The sequence below is a fragment of the Saccopteryx bilineata genome, chromosome 4, assembly GCF_036850765.1.
Source record: "Saccopteryx bilineata isolate mSacBil1 chromosome 4, mSacBil1_pri_phased_curated, whole genome shotgun sequence".
In the NCBI taxonomy this organism is placed as follows: domain Eukaryota; kingdom Metazoa; phylum Chordata; class Mammalia; order Chiroptera; family Emballonuridae; genus Saccopteryx; species Saccopteryx bilineata.
Genome location: NC_089493.1, coordinates 26,583,214 through 26,601,799, shown reverse-complemented (window position 1 = coordinate 26,601,799; position 18,586 = coordinate 26,583,214). Strand labels below are relative to the sequence as shown.

The window sequence follows — 18,586 nt, the reverse complement described above, 5'->3', positions numbered from 1 at the left end:
AGCTGAGCTATTTTTAGCACCTGAGGTGGAGGCTCCACAGAGCCATCCTCAGCACCCAGGGCCAGTGTGCTCAAACCAATTGAGCGATGGCTGCTGGAGAAGAAGAGAAAGAGAAAGAGAAAGAGAAAGAGAAAGAGAAAGAGAAAGAGAAAGAGAAAGAGAAAGAGAAGGGGGAGGAGGAGGGCTGGAGAAGCAGATGGGCGCTTCTCCTGTGTGCCTTGACCCGGAATCAAACCTAGGACACCCACACGCCAGGATGACACTCTACCACTGAACCAACTGGCCAGAGCCTATATTTTTAAAAACTAGTTCCTAGACATCTACATGCACAGTATCAGCATATTAGAAAGAAATTTAGAATAAAAATATGTTTAGGGTTATGATTAGGTTTAGTGTTAGGATAAGGGTAACGTTAGGGTTAGAATTAGTGTAGGTTAATGGCTAAGTTTAGGGTTAATTTAAAACCTTATAAATAGCTTAAAATTGGGAGTTAAGTCATATGTATATGAGACATTTAAACAGCACTGGCTGTGTGTGTGCGATATCTATATATCTGTATATACATATCTATATGCATATCGTTTTTTTATTGATTGATTTTACAGAGAGAGGAGGGTGGGGATTGAGAAGTATCAACTCATAGTTGCTTCACTTTAGTTGTCCATTGGCTGCTTCTCATTTGTGCCTTGACTGGGCAAGCCCAGGGTTTCAAATCCACAACCTCAGCATTGCAGGTTGAAACTTTATCCACTGCATCACGGCAGCCCAGGCTCTCTCTCTCTATATATATATCTTTAAATGCCTGAATTTTACTTATCTCTTTAATTGTCTAAATAACTAATCTGACCAGTAAGTGATGTACTATTGTACTATTTAGAGAAAGCCACATTAACCTCCTTGCTGTTTCCAAGACATGCTCAGCATCTCAGAGTGTTTGTTTTTTTCTCCAAAGCCCTCATTACCATCTGACATATATATTTATGTTGTTCATGGCTACATCCCCAACACCTAGAACAGTGCTTAGTATACAGGGTACTTGATAATCATTTACTGAATGAATTAACTGAGAAATTAAGTAGGCTAGAATGTTGAGGGTATAAGAACTAAAGGTAAACTTATGTTCATATAGGAAAAGAGCACTCCAGCAAGTGAATAAATGACACGGTGTGGAGGGCAGAACAAACCAGACTGGCTGGGGCTGATGAGCAGTGGAAGGCTGCAGTGAGAGCATTAAAGCCTATTAAATGCTGCGGTGCCTAAAATCTGTCCAGCTCAAAAATCCTATGATTCGGCCCTGGCCGGTTGGCTCAGTGGTAGAGCATCGGCCTGGCATGCAGCAGTCCTGGGGTCGATTCCTGGCCAGGGCACACAGGAGAAGCACCCATCTGCTTCTCCACCCCTCCCCCTCTCCTTCCTCTCTGTCTCTCTCTTCCCCTCCCGCAGCGAGGCTCCATTGGAGCAAAGATGGCCCGGGCGCTGGGGATGGCTCCTTGGTCTCTGCCCCAGGCGCTACAGTGGCTCTGGTCACGACAGAGCGACGCCCCGGAGGGGCAGAGCATCGCCCCCTGGTGGGTAGAGTGTCGCCCCCTGGTGGGCGTGCCGGGTGGACCCCGGTCAGGCGCATGCGGGAGTCTGTCTGACTGTCTATCCCCGTTTCCAGCTTCAGAAAAATACAAAAAAAAAAAAAAAATTCTATGATTCTAGGTTTCATTCTATAGAACAGGGGTGTTACTGCCACTATAGAGAAGGGAAAGCTTCTGAAAAATGACTGACATAATAAAAAATGTTTTAGGAGATGAATTTGGTATCAGTATTTGCATGTATTAAAAACAGGACTAAGCCCTGGCTGGTTGGCTCAGTGGTAGAGCGTCGGCCTGGTGTGCAGGAGTCCCGGGTTCAATTCCCGGCCAGGGCACATAGGAGAAGCGCCCATCTGCTTCTCCACCCCTCCCCTTCTCCTTCCTCTCTGTCTCTCTCTTCCCCTCCCGCAGTCAAGGCTCCATTGGAGCAAAGTTGGCCCGGGTGCTGAGGATGGCTCTGTGGCCTCTGCCTCAGGCACTAGAATGACTCTGGTTGCAACAGAGTGATGCCCCGGAGGGGCAGAGCATCGCGCCCTGGTGGGCAGAGCGTCGCCCCTGGTGGGCGTGCCTGGTGGATCCTGGTCGGGCGCATGCGGGAGTCTGACTGCCTCCCTGTTTTCAACTTCAGAAAAATACAAAAAAATAAAATAAAAACAAAACAAAAAAAATAGAAACAGGACTATCAGTTAGAAGGCTAATGACATAATTCATTATTTAAAAGATTAGAATTTAGATGTGTGTGGTGACAGATACAGAAGATACTTTGAAAGAAGTATCAGTATAACTTGAAGAGCGACTAGAAAAGACAAAAATAATTTCAAAAATGTGAGCCCAAGTACCTGGAAGGATGGTGGTAATACTGATGAGGGAAACTAGTTTGAAAGAGAAGTTTATGACCTCTTGAGGTAAAAGAGGCACAACCATGTGAAAACGTGTAGAATATGGTTGAGACATCTTGGAACTGAGGGGAGGAGGCAGGGAAAAGGATATCAGTCCTGAAATCACTATTAAAGTCCTTTAATTATCTACTCTTAATCTAGTATTCCATTTACTTCAGGCAAACTCCCTTAGCTTTTAGCCTCAATGACCCACTCTAGATCGAGTCAATTCTTGGTTAACTGTCAAAGGTGGCAAGTTGATCTGCTATTCCTGGGACTCTACCGGTGCTGTTGGCCAAAGTGCTCGCTTTTCTTCTAGGATAGAGTGTTCTGAACATTCTATACATGTAAAATTGCCAGGAGTCCTTTTGCTACCATATGGAGAAAAGCTGAGATGAAGTCAAATGGAGGCAAGGAAAGGAAGCACTAAGGATAGGCAGAGTTCCTGTTAAAACCCCAATACCAGCCAGGCCTGAGGTCAGCACAACATTAAAGACTTCCCAGTTTAGAGAGTCAAATGGTCTTTCCCTTCTTTCTCTTTAAGCCAGTTTGTTATGTTTTTTTGTCTCTTGTAGTCAAAAGGGGTCCCAACTAATATAACAAGTATAAATACACCAGCTTTTAGTCTAGTGTCCTTGAAGTGAAAGAATAGGAAGCGAAGAGGAATCTGCTTTTTCACCCACCACTGAGCATAGAAACCATCAGGTAATCAGCCTAAAAGTTATTATGGGATCTTAGCCTTGAGACGCACAGAAGAATCCAAACCATGATATTAGGACTAGGAAATAACAAGTGCTCTGAAACCAAAGCTGCTTCTGACTTTGCAGGTTGTCTAATGACATTTCATTCAACATTGATGAGATGCCACAGGAACTTAACTTTTGTTTATATCAATTAGCCTGTGGTAAAACTGTTTCATTATATATCATTTCACTTCAAGTTGCAGAACCTATCAATAACATTAAGTTCCCAAATTAAATTCTTATCATTCACACCAAGCGTGTCATAGCATTTAAGAAGTGCCTATTCCTGCACATAAAGAATGCCACTTTCACTTATATGTGTGTGTACCTCCACAAATGTAGCTTGCATCTCCTCTCTCTGCTGGCCTAAGAGATAAAGTTCACACTCTAACTTGAGAGAAGACATTTAACTCAGGGACAGACAACATTCTGATTACTTACCCTTGCTCTCAAAACACACTTCGAACATGTCATAATCTTCAGTGGTAAAGGCAAATTTCCCCTTGGTTGCATCTTCCTTGGAGTACAGAATGTGGCTAGCAGAATCCGTGATCTAAAATAAAAAAGTAAGTAAGAACAGGCAGCAAATAACACTGAGGAAGAAAACTGAGAGAAACTGGTTAAGTGGAAAGAAACACATCATACGAGGGATGTCTTGACCAGCTGACATCCCTCATATGATGACTATGTTCCAACCATCCTCAAAGACAGGAATTTAATTAGTGGATGAACTTAAACACAGCAAATTTCACTCATTCAAACAGCCGATCCACACTGGAGGCTAAAATCTGTTGCCACTATAGAATGACAGTTGAGATATAAATTGGTTTTAGTAACAAATGTTTACTTTATAGAATGTAGAACAGTATCATTTTCCAGAAAGGGACATGTCACAAAAATGGAAGTGGACGATTACCAAAAGAATATACTACAAAAAGGATAAATATATATAAGAACACACTTTTTCTATAAAATAAATCTTGACTGGGTTGGGGTTGGGGTTGGGGTGGGGTGGAGAGTGGCATGGGCTGATATAAGGAGAGAAGGAAAAGGCAGGCATGGATTAAAACCTGGTAGATTTATTCCTACAAATGTCATGTCAATTATATCAGTGGCTACATTGGGGGGGGGGGCAGGCGGAGGGAAGCCCAGGATATAAACAAGAAGGTTCTCCTACAAAAGGTTATCCTTGGTTTCCACAAATGATGTCTTTCTAACAAGTTCTTAGCTGTCGTTCTCCAAACTTAAGCTGCTCCACTCTTAGAGAATGGCCTGTAAGCACAGAAGGTGGCATGTACTGGTAAGTGAATGGTCACCTATAAAGAAGGGAATGACACGGTACTATGACAGACTGGATCTCAGACTTCTTTTCTAAAGCACATGGTTCTCTTAGTAGAGGATAATTTCATTACTTGATTTTGTTTTTGTTTTTTTTATTATTATTCATTTTAGAGAGGAGAGAGAAAGAGAGGGAGAGAGAGAGAAGGTGAGGAGGAGCTGGAAGCATCAACTCCCATATGTGCCTTGACCAGGCAAGCCCAGGGTTTCAAACTGGCGACCTCAGCATTTCCAGGTCGACGCTTTATCCACTGCGCCACCACAGGTCAGAATTTCATTACTTGAGATGGAAGTTACTTGCAATGTGAAACACAAAACAGTGGCTTCATTATATTTAACTAGATTTCTTTTCTAATATTGTTTGCAAAACAAGATTCATTTATAGGTGAGATTTTAAATACGAAAATTGAACACACATATAAGCTTATATATTTAAAGCACTTCACTAGTTATTGCTGAGTAGTGACATCTCTTTATACTTGCTTTCTTTTGATTTTCTATCACTTATGGTCAGAAGTAAAGTTATTTTGTTTTTTGGGGAAAAACAATAACAAATAGTTATTATAGCTAGACAGAATTTTAAACAATGGGTTAATTAAAAAGGTTTTATAACATCTTCTAAATTTCCTAACAATAACAGCAGTAATAGTAATCAAGTATCTTCTGCCATGAATGATGTTGATCATTCATGACTTTGTCAAGCATTTAAGATGCATCATCTGTGCTGGTCGTTGGGGAAACAAGGATGTGTACGTTAGTTCCTATCTTTAAAGGGTTTAAAAGTCTAAGGAGAGAAATGAGAAACAAAACTTCACTACAATGTAAAAAGTATACTACTAGAGGTATGCACAGGTGCCCCAGGACTATGGACAGTCAGAAAGTATATCATGGAGGAGATGACACATGAGGCGAGTCCTCAAGGATGAGTTGCAATGAAGGGAAGAACTGGGATACGGACATTCAGGGTAGAAAAGACGGCAAATATGAAGGACTGGGATCCAGGAAAAACAACAAAACTAAACATGGTATCATAATGCTAATAGCTAGTATTATAGAGCACTAAGTGTCAAATACCATGCCAAGTGTTTTATATGCATTTTAACTTAATCTTCAGTATAACCTCTAAGTAAGAACTATTATTTCCCCCATGTTCCACAGGAGAAAAGTGAGGCACAGAAAGATTAAGTGGTTGGAGAGGTACTGACCCAATCATACAGAATTGCAACTCCATGCTAAAGAGTTTAAATTTCGTTTGGTACAAAATGGAAAGGCAATTAAGAATCTGTACAGGCCCTGGCTGGTTGGTTCAGCGGTAGAGCGTCGGCCTGGCGTGCGGGGGACCTGGGTTCGATTCCCGGCCAGGGCACATAGGAGAAGCGCCCATTTGCTTCTCCCCCCCTCCTTCCTCTCTGTCTTTCTCTTCTCCTCCCGCAGCCAAGGCTCCATTGGAGCAAAGATGGCCCGGGCGCTGGGGATGGCTCCTTGGCCTCTGCCCCAGACGCTAGAGTGGCTCTGGTCGCGGCAGAGCGACGCCCCGGAGGGGCAGAGCATCGCGCCCTGGTGGGCAGAGCGTCGCCCCTGGTGGGCGTGCCGGGTGGATCCCGGTCGGGCGCATGCGGGAGTCTGTCTGACTGTCTCTCCCCGTTTCCAGCTTCAGAAAAAAAAAAAAAAAAAAAAGACAGTGTTAGGAATAACTGATTTTCATATTCCAGATAATCTAAAAACTCTAAAAATAAGCTTCCAGATTTGCTCACTATACTAGATTATTCTTCAGGGAAAAGGAAAGGATTACAGGTTACTAGAAATGTTTAAATGTAAATGAAACCAATAGAGGACAGAGGGAATGAACATCAAGGGTATAGTACTCAACAGTCATCACAGATGTCATCATCTTCGGTCAGGCAAAGAAAGAGGGCAGGTCATTGGCCTAGAACAAACAACCCAACTTGATCGGGCTTATAAAATTTGGCACACATTTTGCCATCTTATTTCCTAGAATAACAGCTTATGATCTTTGTATTCTCCTAAGATAGTAAAAGCATTCTTCAAATAAAAAAGTAATTTAAGGATACTCTATGATAAAAGAGCTTAGATGTAGGTCAGAAAACTATTTACTAAGGTATTGGCAAAAATCTTTATTGAGTAATTTGTAGAATGAATTAAGAAGTCTGCCATGCTTTTCTGAAAGACTCTTGTACAATCCACACCTTCAAATAGTACTCAGAGGGGTAAAAATTGTTTAAATTTTCCTCTTCTACATTGTACTGAGAAACTGCAATCATGCATCCATTTAAGCAAATCTCTTGCTTTGTTGATTCTATCATATAAAATTTGAAAATGTATTACAAATCCAGCCCTGGGCCCTAGCCAGGTGGCTCAGTGGATCAAGTGTCATCCTGGTACACCAGAGGTTAGGGGTTTAAACCCCTGTCATGGCACGCATGAGAAGCAATCAATGAGTGCACAACTAAATGGAACAACTAAGTGAAATAGGTTGATACTTCTCTATCTCTTTCCCTACTCCCTTTCTCTCTCTCTCTCTCAAATCAATGGAAAAAATTTAAAAAATACAGAAATAGAAATTCAGCCATGGCCAGGTAGCTTAGTTGGTTGAAGCATCATTCCGATATACCAAGGTTGTGGGTTCAATTCCCGGTCTTCTCTGTCTCTCAAGTTAATAAATAAAAAAAAGAAATTCATTGTAGGGCAAAAACTCAAATGATTTACAAGAGGCTAAAGGTAAAGGACCCATCACTGCCTGTACCTTTTTTACCATCCAGAAAATTTACCTCCCAGAAATAGTGTGTGATAATGATCACAATTCCCTCAGGCCCTCCACATTTCTACATTCCTCATGACACTGAGTTGACAGAACTATATGAGGATCATTATCTAGAAATTTGAAAATCCATTCAGGCAACCGGACACCTTAACCTTCATGTCAGGCTCTTATGGACTGCTGGGCATTCTAAAAGATCCTAGAATTTTTCTGAAAATCAGTAGAATTCTCGATAACTTTACAGCTATTTAGGAACCAAGCCACTGATTCTAAGGGGGAAAAAAGCTACATGTCCTAACCCCAACATAATTACATAAATCAGCAGGTAGCTAATATTAGGGAGTAGAAAACTGGGCCAAGCTCAGTGACTAGCCAGAGCTGGCAAAGTCTAATAGGCTGAAATGATGGTTTTAAATTTCCTATAATGAAAATGTTCTGATTATAGATCACCTTAAAAGATCATTTGGTATCTCAAGAACTGAGATTTTATTTTTCCCCCTTTTAAATCCTACTAGAGAACGTCCTGGGTAATAATAACTAACTGCCACTTTCACCTACTCTAACAGCAAGCCCTTCAAGGACTCTTTTCTTCCCCTTTTAACAGTGAAAAACACAATACTATGTACTGTAAAGTTCTTAAATAGATAAGGGTAGTATCAAGCCATAAATTTTTTCCATATAACATCAAGGAATAGGAAGTAATAAAGAATTGTTTCTAGATAATACCTTCTAAAGAAAAGCAAACCAAAGGTCACAACTTAAAAAGTAGGGGAAAAAGGCCTGACCTGTGGTGGCACAGTGGATAAAGAGTTGACCTGGAAATGCTGAGGGCGCTGGTTGGAAACCCTGGGCTTGCCTGGTCAAGGCACATATGGGAGTTGATGCTTCCAGCTCCTCCCCCCCCTTCTCTCTCTCTGTCTCTCCCTTTCCTCTCTAAAATGAATAAATAAATAAAAAAAAAAAGTAGGGGAAAAAGTGTTAATTGTATGTGCAGAGTAGCTGATGTCAAGAATATGTGAATATTCCTCTTTTTTTTTTTGTGGCAGAGACAGGAAGAGTCAGAGAGAGGGATAGACAGACAGGAAGGGAGAGAAATGAGAAACATCAATTCTTCGTTGCGGTTCCTTAGTTGTTCATTGATTGACTTCTCATATGTTCCTTGACCGTGGGGCTACAGCACATTGAGTGACCCCTTGCTCGAGCCAGCAACCTTGGGCTCAAGCTGGTGAGCCTTGCTCAAACCAGATAAGCCCTCGCTCAAGCTGGCAACCTCAGGGTCCCAAACCTGGGTCCTCCACATCCCAGTCCGATGCTCTATTCACTGTGCCACTGCCTGGTCAGGCAAGAATATGTGAATATTCTCACACTGAAACTGTTAAATAAGTGAGAACGGAGGTCACTGGGAATACAAACTCATTTAGAACTGAATTTTCTTGGACCATTCTAGGCAGTGACTGGAAAGCCTGCTCCTATTCCTTTACCTAACATTCAAGATAATACCCTGCCAGGGGGGCGATGCTCTGCCCATCTGGAGTATCACTCTATTGCAACCAGGGCCACTCTAGCACCTGAGGCAGAGGCCATAGAGCCATCCCCAGCACCCGGGCCAACTTTGCTCCAATGGAGTCCTGGCTGCGGGAGGGGAAGAGAGAGACAGAGAGGAAGGAGAGGGGGAGAGGTGGAGAAGCAGATGGGCGCTTCTCCTGTGTGCCCTGGCCGGGAATCGAACCCGGGACTCCTGCACGCCAGGCCGACGCTCTACCACTGAGCCAACTGGCCAGGGCCGGGTGGATCCCGGTCGGGCGCATGCGGGAGTCTGTCTGACTGCCTCCCTGTTTCCAACTTCAGAAAAATACGAAAATACAAAAATAAAATAAAATTAAAGATAAAACCCTGCCTACTTCAAAAAGACTTTCAAGGAGCTTACGCCTAAACACTAGGCAATAAAACAATTAGGAATAAAAGAGAACAGAGAATTCCTGAAGGAAGAAACAAACAGGCACTATCAACCTGAATTAAGCAAGTTAGGTTACACATCGTTTGTTTTCTGATGAAATCTCAGAAATTTATCTTCAGAGATAACTTTCCTAGAACTAAATACCAAGAACAACTTATCTGGAAGTTCCTTGCGAAAGGACTGTGACCAACAGACACTCCATTTTCAACCACGGCCTTCCTACAGTTCAAATGGGTACTTTTAGTGACCTTCCATATGATCTGCCTGACCTAACGCAGAGCTGGGACCTGAAGGAACTGGATGAATGCTCCTGTGCTCTGCTTCTCTGCCCTTTAGCACAACCACTTCTCTTCCCGTTCTAGCTCCTCTTGTAGCTCACAGAATTCCCAGCCTTACTCTAAAGCTGCAAGAAGGCTGAAACTACTTTTGGTCACTTGCTGTTACCATAGTCTGTAAATAAATAAAGTGCTGGAAAAAGATGTCTTAAAAATAATATTTTCCACCCAGATCTCAGTTCCTAATGCCATTCTTTGATAAAAAGAACCAGGTCTCTTTGGAGAAATGGCTCATCCCAGGTCTAAGGCAGGAAATATACAAGATGAGTCTGGAGCATCTTGCAGTGCTAAAAAGGAAGGAAGTGCTCAAAAACAAAACAAATTGGAAAAAAAAGAATGGGGATATGTCAAAAGGACACAGGAGCCCCATGAAAGTGGTCCCAGTAGTCAAAGCTGAAATAATTTGAGCAAGAAAATAAAGTAGTATTTGGATTATAACCCAAAGTACAAAATAAATATCCATGAATCCATACTATTAAAAATTAAACAAGGGAAGAGAGAGAAATCTCCTGTTCAACAGACTCTCAAATAACTGTTGTAAAAACAGTACCCTTGCCTGAGCAGGCGGTGGCACAGTGGACAGAACGTCGGACTGGGATGCGGAAGGACCCAAGTTCAAGACCCTGAGGTCGCCAGCTTGAGCGCAGGCTCATCTGGCTTGAGCAGAAAAAGAAAAAGCTCACCAGCTTGGACCCAAGGTCGCTGGCTCAAGCAAGGGGTTACTCAGTCTGCTGAAGGCCCGCGGTCAAGGCACATATGAGAAATCAATCAATGAACAACTAAGGTGCTGCAATGAAGAACTGATGCTTCTCATCTCTCTCCATTCCTGTCTGTCCTGTCCCTATCTATCCCTCTCTCTGACTCTCTCTCTATCGCTGTAAAAAAAATATTTTTTTTTAATCAATAAATTTAGAAAAAGAAAGAAACAGCACCCTCAAAGATGTCAAGAATAATTCTCCACCCCTTAAGTGTGGGCTGCCAATAGTGACTTCCTCGCAAAAAGCACTGTATGGAAAGGGGGAAAAAGTAAACTGATAGTAGAAAAACCTGACAAACTCAACCTCAGCCAGATGATCATGATCAACATCAACAGTGATAAATCATGCTGACAGTAAGCTCCACTAACATGATGTGATGAAAATGACATGTTAACTCTATAATCTCCCTCCCCAAATCTCAGTTTTCTCATGAGGAAAACATCAGACAAATCCCAAGAGGGGCACCCTATAAAACACTTGACTAGTACATCTCAAAACTCACAAGGTAGTTAAAAAAAAAAAAAAAAGAAGAAGAAAGAAAATTCTGAGAAATTGTCATAATCAAGAGGAGCTAATTATAATATATATCCAGGATGGGATTTTGGAACAGAAAAAAAAGGACATTAGGAAATAATGAACTAAGGAAATAACTAAGGCATAAACTAAGGAAATCTGAATAAAGTATGGACTGTAGATAATAATGTGTTGCCTTGGCCGGTGGCGCAGTGGATAGAGCATTGTCCCAGAGTGCCGAGGTTGCCGGTTGGTTCCCTGGGTCTCCAGATCAATCCTGAAGGCACCAGATTGACCCTGAGGTCACTGGTTCAAGCCCCAGTCAGGGAGTGTATGAGAAGCAATCAATGGGTGCAAAACTAAGAGGAACAATGAGTTGATGTTTCTCTCTCAAAAATCAATGGAAAACACAAATAATAATGTGTCAACACTGGGTTACTCAGTATGACAAATGTAAGATACCGTATTTATATAAAAAGTTAACAACAGGGGAAACCGATGGGGGGGGGGTATATGGGAACTGTATTATCTTCACTGTTTTTCTGTAAACCTGATACTGTACTACAATAAAAAATTTAAAAAATATTTTAAATGAAGTCAAGCACACATATATATACACACTTCTCTCTGGATTCTCAAGATATTTTTAGTCTACTCAGAAAACAAGCATTTTCACATACTTTTTAAATGAGATGTTACAAAAAGTTTATTTGGACTGTCTAAACGTATTCCTACAAAATTACATATGACCCATGGGGGGAGGTGGCAAGTCTGCTTCTTCCTACTGGTACAAGTTACACATTGCTTTCATTTGTTGAATCAGCTTAATATCCTACCAGTCCAAGAATATGGTTTAAAAACAAAAACAAAATGAAAAGCAAACTTCTTTTCCTGGAGTGCTACAATAGCAGCAGGTCAGTCAGCTTGTGGCTTTGTTGTAGTTGGTGAAAATCTGAAGATGTAACCTTCAAACAGGCTCGCAACTGCACTCCATGATTAGTCCGTAGTATAATACTGAACATATGATGTTACATATTATTTTAAGGATAACCATCAATTTTGTAGATCCTTAATAACAAACACAGGGATTTAGAAATAGCAAGTCCCTATAGAAGCTCTATATATACATTGAAAAAAATGAACTGAAACAGAGACACCTATCCTTTTCTCCCTTTGAGACAGTACAGCTTAGTTAGTAGCTAGACTGAGGTTCTAGAGCAGGGGTCGGGAACCTATGGCTCACGAGCCAGATGTGGCTCTTTTGATGGCTACATCTGGCTCGCAGACAAATCTTTAATAATAAAAAAATAATGTTAAAAATATAAAACATTCTCATGTATTACAATCCATTCATTTCCTACCGTTTATGTTCATGGTTGCGGGTGGCTGGAGCCAATCACAGCTGTCCTCTGGGACAACACCAAATTTTTATTGGATAATGTGTAACGTACACGGGTCATTGTATGGCTTTCACGGAATTACATTTTAAAATATGTGGCGTTCATGGCTCTCTCAGCCAAAAAGGTTCCCGACCCCTGTTCTAGAGTCAGACCTCAGGTCTGTGTTCAAATAACAATTATGCCACTTACTAGCTACACGGCCTTGGGTATGTTCTTTAACCTCTCTGTGCCTCATATGTAAAATGAAGACAATAGCACAAACTTCATGAGGCTACTGTGAGGATTAAATTTAATACAGATAAAGGGTCTAGATCAGTGTCTGGCACATGGCAAGCACTCAATTAATGTTATTATTGTCATTATTAGCATTATTATTATTGTAATTGTTTGTTAGTGATAACTCAGAACTCCATAAATATTTAGGTCACTAACCATACTTCCAACCTAACGGTGAAATGGATTGCAAGCTGGATAAAGTTCCCTACACTGACTAAATCCCAAAATGATTAGGATCCAAATGGTTACTGCATGGAAACAGAAAGAAAAAGGCAGACAGGTAAACAAGGGATAGCAAGAAATACAAGACGACTCCCAGCATGAGTTTTTTAATCTAATGAGCAATAAACTACATGGAAGAGGGGGAGAATGGTGTGTGTATATATAATGATCAGGGGTTGTGGGTCTACACCAGGGGTAGTCAACCTTCTTATACCTACCGCCCACTTTTGTATTTCTGTTAGTAGTAAAATTTTCTAACTGCCCACCAGTTCCACAGTAATGGTGATTTATAAAGTAGGGAAGTACTTTACTTTATAAAATTTATAAAGCAGAGTTACAGCAAATTAAAGCCTATAATAATAATTACTTACCAAATACTTTATGTCGGATTTTTGCTAAGTTTGGCAGAATAAATCTTTATAAAACAACTTACTCTAGTTAAATCTATCTTTTTATTTATACTTTGGTTGCTCCGCTACTGCCCACCATGAAAGCTGGAATGCCCACTAGTGGGCGGTAGGGATCAGGTTGACTACCACTGGTCTATACCCTTCATTTAGTTAACAATTCATAAGTAAATCCTGCACCATGGGGTCTATTATTTTAAGATATAAAAAAGAAGAAAGAACACTCAATCAATGAAGATGCTGTAGTTTAAAACTAGAAAAATAGTATTAGACATATTTTTAAATGGCTACCACAAGTCACCACTGTTCTCGAACACAAGGAGCAAGGACTACTCTGATAATGTAGAAGCTATATTTAATGGACATGAACTACTTTACCCTGATCTTTCAAACAAGAGCAAATACCAAGTCCAAGTCTGTCAAATGCCTCCCTGAAATCAAAGGATCACATTTAGATCTAACTCAGAACAAAGTCAAGCTTAAACCACAAACAGCATTTAGCAACACCAAATTCTTTTACATTTCCAACACAAGTCAGCAATGGAATAGCACAGCACAGAAGAATTGCTTCTTAAGGAGGCTAGTAGAAGTGTCAAAAACTAGAAACGGAAAATTTCCAGGCACTGGGATGATTATGGAGAGACGGTCTCTTCCTGCTTCTATCAGCATCTGCTACAGTAACTAACACAAGCAGTAATACATCATGCTTGACTGGGTGTGGGAGTGAGGGGGAAAGGGTGGGGGGAAGAGAGGGGGAAGAAAGAGGAGGAGGAGGAAGGGAGAAGGAAAGACCAGTAGCTGCCCTAACAATACTACTGCGGGGGCGAAGCCTGATCAAATGTTTTTTCTCATACTGTTCCAAAGTTATTTACGGTAAAAACCTCCAGTGTGACCCTTTTAGGCACAAACAAGGCCTTGTTCTTTCTTAACAACTAGTCCCTTGATTTCCCACACGTTATGTGGAACAATGAGGTCGGACACAGAATAAAGCAGATGACATCAACCTCCCTCAAGTCAGAGACTTGTTTGGGAGCCCAAATTCTGGTTTGTGGCCAGCTGGCTGATTTCACAGAGGGCTCTACTGTCCAAGCTGCCAGGCTGTGTATGCGTATGGGGGCCATGGCTCAGGATCAACCACCAGTCAGCAATTCACACAAGAAACAGCACAGAGTCACTGCATCCCACTAGATTACTTCTATAAATCCGTTCCATTTTCCTAGAAACTGAACTCAGTCTTCAGAAGTCATCATAAAGATATGGTGTCCAATTTCAAATTATAAGCAGTACTCTTTGTCTAGATCAGTTCAAAACAGAGATGACTGTGGACAACTGTTTACTGAATAGGAGAGATTTAAATGATTTATCATATTGTTTAGTTTGTATGGCAAGGAAAAATAAGGTTTGGTTTTAATTTAAAACTAGAACTAGAAATTTTGGATATAATATGGAAAGAAACTAGATTTTAATATTATTAAATGTTAACATACCGCCTGACTAGTTGGTGGCACATTGGATAGAGCGTTGGACTGGGATACTGAGGACTCAGGTTCTAAACCCTGAGGTTGCTGGCTTGAGCAAGGGATCATAACATGATCCCATGGTTGCTGGCTTGAGCAAGGGGTCACTCACTCTGCTGCAGCCCCCCCCCCCCCCCCCGTCAAGGCACATATGAGAAAGCAATCAATGAACAACTATGATGCCTCAAGGAAGAATTGATGCTTCTCACCTGACCAGGCGGTGGCGCAGTGGATAGAGCGTAGGACTGGGATGCAGAGGACCCAGGTTCGAAACTCCAAGGTCGTCAGCTTGAGTGCAGGCTCATCTGTTTTGAGCAAAGCTTACCAGCTTGAGTCCAAGGTCGCTGGCTCGAGCAAGGTGTCACTCAGTCTGCTGTAGCCCTCCCACCCCCCCATCAAGGCACATATAAGAAAGCAATCAATGAACAACTAAGGTTCCGCAATGAAGAACTGATGCTTTTCATCTCTCTACATTCCTGTCTGCCTGTCCCTATCTGTCCTTCTCTCTGACTCTGTCTCTGTCACACACACACAAAAAATTGATGCTTCTCATCTCTTTCCCTTTTAGTCTGTCTGTCCCTCTCTCTTGCTCTCTCTCTAAAAATAAGTTAAATGTTAATGTACCAAGCCTGACCTGTGGTGGCGCAGTGGATAAAGCACTGACCTGGAATGCTGGGGTCTCTGGTTCAAAACCCTGGGCTTGCCTGGTCAAGGCACATATGGAAGTTGATGCTTCCTGCTCCTCCTCCCCTTCTCTCTCTCTCTCTCTCTCTCTCTCTCTCTCTCTCTCTCTCCCCTCACTCTAAAATGAATAAATAAAAATCTTAAAAAAAATGTTAATGTACCAATTACCCTTCTGTACTAACCACCTATTTACTGACTTGTTTCTAACATACTGAACAGTCACAGCAAATGTAAATTTGAAACAGACACACTTTTCCCAACAGAAAAAGATCAACCTTCTGTACAGACAACAGTAATAAGCTGAAATATAACTGTTCCAAATAAAATAATCTAAAACAGGGGTTGGGAACCTTTTTGGCTGAGAGAGCCATGAATGCCACATATTTTAAAATGTAATTCCATGAGAGCCATACAACGACCCGTGTACGTTATGCATTATCCAATAAAAATTTGGTGTTGTCCCGGAGGACAGCTGTGATTGGCTCCAGCCACCCGCAACCATGAACATGAGCGGTAGGAAATGAATGAATTGTAATACATGAGAATGTTTTATATTTTTGTTTTGTTTTTGGTTTTTGTTTTATTTTTTTACAGAGACAGAGTCAGAGAGAGGGATAGTTAGGGACAGACAGATGGGAACGGAGAGAGATGAGAAGCATCAATCATTTTTTTGTTGCGACACCTTAGTTGTTCATTGATTGCTTTCTCATATGTGCCTTGACCCTGGGCCTTCAGCAGACCGAGTAACCCCTTGCTTGAGCCAGCGACCTTGGGTCCAAGCTGGTGAGCCTTGCTCAAACCAGATGAGCCTGTGCTCAAGCTGGCGACCTTGGGGTCTCAAACCTGGGTCTTCTGCATCCCAGTCCTACGCTCTATCCACTGTGCCACCGCCTGGTCAGGTGAATGTTTTATATTTTTAACGTTATTTTTATTTTATTAAAGATTTGTTTGCGAGCCAGATGCAGCCATCAAAAGAGCCACATCTGGCTTGAGAGCCATAGGTTCCCGACCCCTGATCTAAAAACTACATCGTGTGTGAACGTGCGCACGCGCACATACATACACACACGCACTTTTATCTTTTCATACAGCTTTTGGCATGCAGTGGAGAGAGGGGCAGTTTATAAGCCAATGGTTTCCCAACTGTCAAGAAGCTTCCTGATAATTTGTGATAGGCTTATGACTCAAGGCTGCATTCTTCATGTATTTGGCTTTCTCACTAGTTGGGAAAGATTGGGACCATAACGGAGTAAATACCCAAATTTAAAAATCTCATTTTCATTTAGTAAAATAGGTTGTTAATTTTCATTAGCACTCTTGAAAAATTACAATGAAAAAATGAGTACCAATTAGATTATTTGGAAGAGGCCGAAAAAGTATAAATGATTTAAATTATTACCATTGGGCTTTTCTTTCCTTTCTGGCGATGACTGTGACAACTCCCACAGTCGCCTTTTCTCTTTTTGCAGTCTAGTCCCAAAGAATAAATCACTCTAAGACAACAACTCATTTCATCCCCTAAAATGAATTCATCCTCCAATTTTCACAAGCATTCTAAATAATAAATGGTACTAGAGCCTATTAAACTATTATGGTATCACCTAGTCTTAATGAAAATTTAATTTTCAACTCAAAAATCAACAGAGTCGAGATTCTAAATCCCTACAACAGACTTTTATTAAGGACTTGAAGTAATGAGGAAGTGTCTATGTTTACTACCTGAAATTTTGTGTATTTTTAAACTTGTTTATTGTCTGTTCTCCACCAGAGTTAACGGACCTTGTCTGCTGTTCATTTCCATATCCCCAACTAGGTCTGGCATACACTAAATATTAAACAAATATTTATTGAATGAATGGAAGAATCACAAACAAAATACTCAGAATTACTCCCATTAACATGTTCTTTATCTGGTTACTGCAATGATATAGGACAGGGGAATCAGATTAGCAATTCAATTTTCATTCAACAGAGGAAAGAGTACTAATGCCTATGGCCCATCACCATGAGCTTGGCACAATAAAAACTCATTTCAATTAGTCCTTCTAATAAGTCTGAGATCTGTCATCCCCACCTTACAGACAAGGGACCGGACCCAAGGAAAAGGGTTATGCACTATAATTCCCCCAAGACTATGCACTCTATAAGTGGTGGTGCTGTTGGGATTTGAATTCAAAACTGTTTGACTCCAGGTCCAGGCTCTTTCCACTATACCACAGGCTTGTCAATAACACTAAGCTATGTATTAACTTAGTTGTACAACAATGCCTACACAGTACATTAAACTGAGGACACAAAGATGAGTAAGACATTAAGGAGCTCACAAAGTAAGCACCATACTATATAAAAGTGTCATGCCAAACAGGATGTAATGGAAGCAGACAGGAAAGGAGTACAGGCAAAGACTGGTCCAGGTTAAGAGAACACTGTACTGTAGTCAGAACTGGAAGGTGTTCAGTATGGCTAGTCGGTAGTTAAGTGAAGAGGAAGAGAGGGAAAGATCAGAGATGAGGCTAGAACAGTACCAATTCATTTGTTCATTTATTCCTGATGTTGAAGTTCTACTATGTGCCAGGCACTGTCTACACAGGCATTTCAATGATGAATGAGCCAGTCTCTGCTCAAGGAGCTTTTAGTTTATCTGAGGAGATGGGTAAACACACACTACAACACAGAGTGATATATGATAATACTGATGTATTTATTGGACATTAAGGTGCTCTTTGACAGGAAGAAGGTGAATTAGACAAGTCAATCAAGATACTACATTCACAAAGATCCTTCTAAGAGAGACTTCCTCATGCAGAGCACAACTAAATGCCAAGCCCAGTTGGCCAGACTTTTGCATTACAGTACACAGTTTCCAGTTCTAACCTCTACCCAAACTATGCCTGCTTGAACCAGAAATGGACTTATGTCCAAAGAGAAGGATTAGAATGTAGGCTGGCATAAAAGGAGCTGAACCAGATTCCTGCACTCAGGAGTTGCACTTCAGAAGGTGAAATGATGCATAGAGAGGATCCTTGAGGCAGTCTCGGCCACAGTGGTCAAAATTTAAGAGAAACCAGAACTGAGTGAACAGATACTATTAGGAGCTAGATCAAGCCCACAAATGTATTCTGTGGCCTCCTCAGTATGTATATATAATATAAAAAATATATAATATAAAAAAATTTCCTGACCGGGTGGTGGTGCAGTG

The 18,586-nt window shown here is 41.2% G+C and overlaps 1 protein-coding gene across 1 annotated transcript in view; it reads right to left on the bottom strand.

Annotated features, from left to right (window-relative positions):
- TMED10 (transmembrane p24 trafficking protein 10) overlaps window positions 1-18,586 on the bottom strand; it is a 46,571-nt gene that overhangs the window by 21,163 nt on the left and 6,822 nt on the right. Inside the window, exon 2 of the mRNA XM_066278097.1 lies at window positions 3,643-3,754. Coding sequence (XP_066134194.1) covers window positions 3,643-3,754 — 112 coding nt within the window. The remainder of the gene's footprint in view (window positions 1-3,642; window positions 3,755-18,586) is intronic.